We start from the raw sequence: 6,084 nt of genomic DNA, 5'->3' as shown, positions 1-6,084 counted from the left end.
TTTTTTTCCAGACATCATTTTTCCTGGAAACCCCAATAACACTCATGGAAGCAGTAATCAAGAAATCAAAGGACATACTGTATTAAGCAAATCTACAGTAAAAGATATCTTTAAAGACTTCAGTTTGAGGACTAAGGTTCACCTGACCCAAGTGACTCACTCACAGTATTTTCAATTGCCTCATATGCATGTGAAAGCTAGATAACAACGAATATGGAAGATCAGAGAAGAATTATGGTGTTGGGGGAAAAAGTATGAAAATATAGCTGTTAAGGGGGAAAAAGTATGAAAATATAGCTGTTAAGTGCTGTCAAGTTGGTTTCAGCTCATAGTGACCAACTATGTATAGGATTTCCAAGGTGGATTTGAATCGCTGACCTTGAGGTTCAAACACACCTTGCAGTCCAGTGCATTATCCTGCAGTGCCACACCAGGATTCCATTGAAAGTACTGCTGTTGCTGTTGTTGTTGAGTGTTGTTGAGTCGATTCCAACCCATAGCAACTCTGTATGGGAATGGGGTTTCCAAGGAACAGCTGGTGAGCTTGCAGTTCAAACAGCTTTGCAGTATGGCACATTAACCCACAGTGCCACACAATAGATATAGATATATACTAAAGTTTCAGAAACTTCTGTGAGTTGCCTTACCCAGGACTATACTGATCAGCTCTCAAGAGCCCTGGGAAAAGCACACAGCCTGCTCACAAGGGTGGATTTCATATGTATATGAAATGCAGTTTTTTTTGTTTTCTATATTTTGTGTGTGTGTTTGTTGTTGTTATGTGCCGTGGAGTCAGTTCCAACTCATAGTGACCCTATACAGGGTTTCTGAGGCTGTAAATCTTCACGGAAGCAGAAAGCCTCATCTTTCTTCTGTGGAACAGCTGGTAGTTTCAAACTGCTGTCCTTGTTGTTCACAGCCCGATTCATAACCACTAAGCTGTTTAGTTGCTGTTAAGTGCTGTCAAGTCAGTTCCAACCATGCATAGGGTTTCCAAGGAGCAGCTGGTAAGTCTGAATTGCCAACCTTGTGGCAGGCAGTCCAGTGCTGGCCCTACAGTGCCATACCAGGAATCCAATGAAAGTACTAGGGAAGGCCAAAAGAACAAACCATTTGGTCTTGGAAAAAGTGCAGCCAGAACGCTTCTTCTTGTAGTTAAGAGTTGTCAAGTCAGTTCCGACTCATAGCAACCCATATAGGGTTTCCAAGGAGACGCTGATGAGCTTGAACTGCCAACCTTGAAGTTCAAACCGATCTTGAAGTCCAGCACATTACCCCACAGCGCTACACGAGGACTCCAGAGTGCTTCTTAGAAGTCAGGCTAGAGAGACTTCATCCTATGTACCTTAGACATGTTGTAAGGAGAAAACAGTCCCTGAAAAAGGACATCCTGCTTAGTAAAGTAGAAGAATGTCGACAAAGAGGAGGACCCTGCCCCCCCCCCCAACAAGATGGACTGACACAGTGGCTGCAACAATGGGCTCAAGCACAACAACTGTAAGGACAGAGCAGGACTGAGCAGTGTTCCTTCTGTGCAGGGTCTCTATGAGTCAGAACAGACTTGAAGGCACCTAACAACAACAATGCTGCAAAGATATTCATGAACACAGGGAGCAAAGTTAGGAAAACTTCTTAAACACCTTGAGGAATGAGTAGCTGGGTCTTGGGTTTTAGGATCATAGTCTGAGTGAGGGAACACATATCAAGGTCATCTGGCATAACATAGTCCACAAGGGCAATATTCCACATTACTTTGGTGAGCAGTGACAGGCCTCTTGAGATTTTAAGACCCTAGTCACTACTCACCAACCATATGCGATCAAAACGGCAGCATTTACCCAAAGACAAAGGTTCAGAAGGGTTAAGAAAGAAGGGATGGAATTGAGAAACACATGAAGGAAGTGGGGCAAATGATGTTACATAGCACGGATTGCAATCAACAAGATTAAATAAATTATGCATAAATTGTTGAGTGGAAAACTGATTTGCTCTGTAAACCTCCATCCAATTCACAATAGTTTTGTGTTTTTAATCCATCTTCAACCAATTCAGTTCCGTTATTGTTGTCAATATTAGAAATGACAATTATAAAAACAAAATGAAACAATAGCTATTCTATCAGGAGTCCTGGTGTGCTGCTGTGGAATAAAGCACTGGACCATAAGGTCGCTTTGAACCACAAGGTCAGTGGTTCAAACTCACCAACAGCTTCTTGGAAATCCCATACAGGTGGCTATGAGTCGGAACAGACTCAACAGCACTAACAACAACAATAATATTCTATTTTACTTTTCTTATTAAAAGCAAACTCACAAGAATTATAAAATTCACCTACAAGATGATATTGGCAGTACCTCAGATTAAAGAGGGAGACAGGATATAAGATTGCTTTTTTGTTGTTGTTGTTTTACAGGAAAAGATAGGAAGCCTTAAGTAATATCTTACTAAGGAGAATAAGAACTAAGCAAAGATTCTGGTGTGGCGCTATAGTACTGGTGTGGCGCTAAGCACTGGACTAAAAGGTCGGGTTGAACTGCATGGTCATTAGTTTAAACTCACCAGTTGCTCCTTGGAAACCTTATACAGAGTCACTATGAGTTGGAACCGACTCAATGGTACTTAACAACAAGCAAAGATCAGGAGGAAAAGCATGTAGGGCAAACGGAACATGCAAAAAACCTAATGAATACCTTTCACCATAAAGGAACGCGAGAAGCCAGGAGCACTGGGAACAGACGGGTATGCACTGGGAACAGACGGGGATGGGGGGAATGTTTGGGATACATTTAGCAATGGAGTTAGGAGTCAGATCCTACTTGGCAGCATGCTGAAAGTTACAAGGAGCAGAGTCCTAGTGTGGCGCTGTAAGATAAGCATTGGACTGCTGGTGGGTTGGAAACCCTGTACACAACCCCTATGAGTCAGCACTTAGCAACAACACAACCAACTAGATTCAAGTTACTAAAAGTTCTTTCTAATTTCTATATGGAAAAAAAGGCTATGAAGAAAGGTGTAAGAGTAAGAGATAGGAAACCTCTGGCAACACTCCATGAGGAAATCCAACATTTGTTTATTAATAGATCAAGATCAATTTTTGCATTAGATTATTTATAATCCTCCGCAGTTGTTGGTAAATGCTGTGGAATGAGTTCATAATAGCAACTCTGTACAGGGTTTCCAAGGCTTTAAATAAGCTTCATCTTTCTCTGATGGATCATCCAAGGATGGCCTCAAACTGCAGTCAGTGCTTTATCATAGTCAACCATAATTATATTTATTAACTAAAGTAAAAAGAAGTTTTAAGGTCAATTTTGCCACTGTAACTAGCATTGACATCATATACAATGTCTATTTGAGACAACAGTGAATGCGCAAATATCAACCATGAAGCTCCTGCTAAGAGATGGAGTCACAATCTGTTATGGCTGCAAGGAGACAGAATGGTATGCATTTTGTTTTGTTTTGCTCTTTAATCTTAAGAACGTACTTAAGACATACAGTAGGATTTTTAAAACCATAATCTCAGGAGGATGGGGATGCAGAATGTGTAAAGATCATCAGAGATTACAAATTGGGCTGCTAACTGCCTTCTCAGAGGGAGAAAACGAGATAAAGCTTTATAGCGCCGGAAACCCTATACCGCATCACTAAGAGTCAGAACTGGCTCCACAACACACAACCACCGCCATCACACAATGTATGGCTATTTAACTTCAAAAACAACTGCCACTTTTGCCATGAGACCAGAAGACTGGATGAGTCCCTGTTACCATTACTGAACATTTTTTCAACCGAAGATTCTATAGCAGAATCCTGAACAAAAGGGGAGAAGGGATGCAGGACAGAATTTCAAATTCTCACGGACTCTAGATTTTCTGGAGCCATAGAGGAGGATGAACCCCTGAAACTATTGCCCTGATACTCCTGAAAACCTACACCAAAAAAGATCCCCTTCTTAGAACAATAGTCTGGTGATGGCGGTGGTTATGGGCCGTGGAGTCAGAACCGATTCACAGTGACCCTGTACAGGGTTTCCAAGGCTGTAAATCTTTATGGGAACAGAAAGCCTCATCTTTCTCCCATGGAACAGCTGGTAGTTTCAAACTGCTTACCTTAAGGTTCGCAGCCTGATTCCTAACCACTACGCTACCAGAGGTTGGCCTTGTCCATTATGCTCCTTCAAGTACTCTACAATGGGAGTCCGGAGTCCTGGTGTGGCCCTGAGGGTTAATGCACTGGACTTCAAGGTCACCAGTCACTCCTCAAAAACCCCACATAATAGGGTTGCTCTGGGTCAGAACCAACTCGACAGCACTTAGCAACAACAACATATGGGAGTCCTGGTGAGGCGCTGTAGGGTAAGCACTGAACTGCAAAGTCGGTTTCCAAGGCAAGGTCAGTGGTTCAAATCCACAGTCACTCCTTGGAAATCCAATACAGGTTCGCTATGAGGAACCCACTGAATGGCAAGTAACAACATACAGGAACAAACTGAGAACAGCAACTGAAAGATAAAATAGGAACATTAGGGGGCATTATGTTTATGATAACGATGCAGCAACAAGTCAGAAAAGACTGAGAATGGCTGCACAACGTGACAAATGCAAGCAATAACAGCAACTGTGAACGTGTAGAATTGGTATTATGCCTTGCAAAAAAATCAAATTTAGGGGGAAACATTAACAAGAGGGGGGATGTCTACCCTTTGGATACAGTTAACATTTCTAAAGTTATTTTTCACCCCGCTTTAGTAAGCGAGCGCAAAACCATCTCTACAATGAATACATAAGCAGCATGGATACCATCAAACTACGAACTTCGGATTTCCCATAGAATCCTAGATCAGGGGCCAGCAAACTACAGCTTAAAAGTCAAATACAGCTCACTGATAACCTTAGTTCAGCGAGCTAAGAATGGACATGTGCCGCAAAATCAAAAACACATAACATAACCTACTAATGAGTGTGGCGCTGTGGGTTAATGCGCTGGACTGCCAAGTCGGTGCGAACTGCAAGGTTAGTGGTTCAAGCTCACCAGCCGCTCCTTGGAAACACTATATCGAGTCTCTATGGGTCGGAACCGACTCGCTGGCACTTAACAACAGCAACGAGTTCGGTTACGAGTCGGGCTGCTAACCTCTAGGTCAGCAGTACGAAACTACCAGCCGTTCCGCGGTACAAAGTCGGAACGACTCCACCGCACACCACCACCACGATTTAATTAGCGATAAAGGCTAGACAAAAGACCAACAGCAACAGTGAACACAGAATGTTTCACCAAATTCCCACAGCTCACGAAACTCTCCCCTGACTATTGATCACATCCAGAGGATAATTCCGACCTGAAAGGGATCAACAACAATCACCTGGAGAGAAGGCTTCCGATGATGAGGACCAGGAAAGAGGCCCGAGCTGGGAAGGAAAGGTACGCAGCGGAAGCTTCTGCCTCTAACACTTTAGCGCGAAGAGCGCGCGCGCGCGCGAAGGGACGCGGAGGGGCTCGCCGCACGGACTCAGGCCAACTCCTCACCTCGAGATTCAGGTGCTGCGGCATCTCCCCATACTCCGGCAGCGACGATTCTGACCGTGCGAGAGCTACGACCTCGCCGCCAGGCTGTTTGATTTGTTGGTCCCCCATGCCGGGTGTCACGTAAAAATAACAGCTGCAGGAGACAGACACGCACACTCAATTACCCAAGCCAGAAAGCCTCGCCTTTCTCTGCTGAAAATTGACCGGGCTTGTGTTCCCGCGGCGGCGGACACACAAACTCAGGCGGACACCTCCCACTTCCGGGAGCGTATGGCGTCAACACGCTGCGCGGGTGCGGTATCCCCGCCGCGCGCGCGTCGTCTGGGGAGGGGAAGGGAGGAAGGAAGGTAATGGAGACGTACGGGGAGTGAAGAGCACTCAGTGGTCTTAATGTGCTTAGGTACAGCCAGTTTCTTGGCGCATTTGAATTACTAAAGGCTCTCGTCATCAGAGAACACCACGGAAATTGATAATAACATCAACATTTCCTGAGAAGAAAAACGAGGATTACTATGGAGAAGTAATTTTTAACCATAGCAAATAACATGAAACAAT

General features: G+C 44.1%; 1 protein-coding gene across 1 annotated transcript in view; it reads right to left on the bottom strand.

Annotated features, from left to right (window-relative positions):
- ERI1 (exoribonuclease 1) overlaps positions 1–5,637 on the bottom strand; it is a 38,705-nt gene extending 33,068 nt beyond the window's left edge. The window contains exons 1-2 of the mRNA XM_006834521.1: positions 5,366–5,637; positions 4,483–4,504 (exon numbers count right to left, since the gene is read on the bottom strand). Of these exons, the coding sequence (XP_006834584.1) occupies positions 4,483–4,504; positions 5,366–5,637 (294 nt within the window). The remainder of the gene's footprint in view (positions 1–4,482; positions 4,505–5,365) is intronic.
- Between the last annotated feature and the right edge of the window lie 447 nt (positions 5,638–6,084).

This window comes from Chrysochloris asiatica, unplaced genomic scaffold (assembly GCF_000296735.1).
Source record: "Chrysochloris asiatica unplaced genomic scaffold, ChrAsi1.0 scaffold00011, whole genome shotgun sequence".
Taxonomy (NCBI): Eukaryota; Metazoa; Chordata; class Mammalia; order Afrosoricida; family Chrysochloridae; genus Chrysochloris; species Chrysochloris asiatica.
The sequence above is the reverse complement of the archived record's forward strand: the minus strand, read 5'-3'. Positions and strand labels throughout refer to the sequence as shown.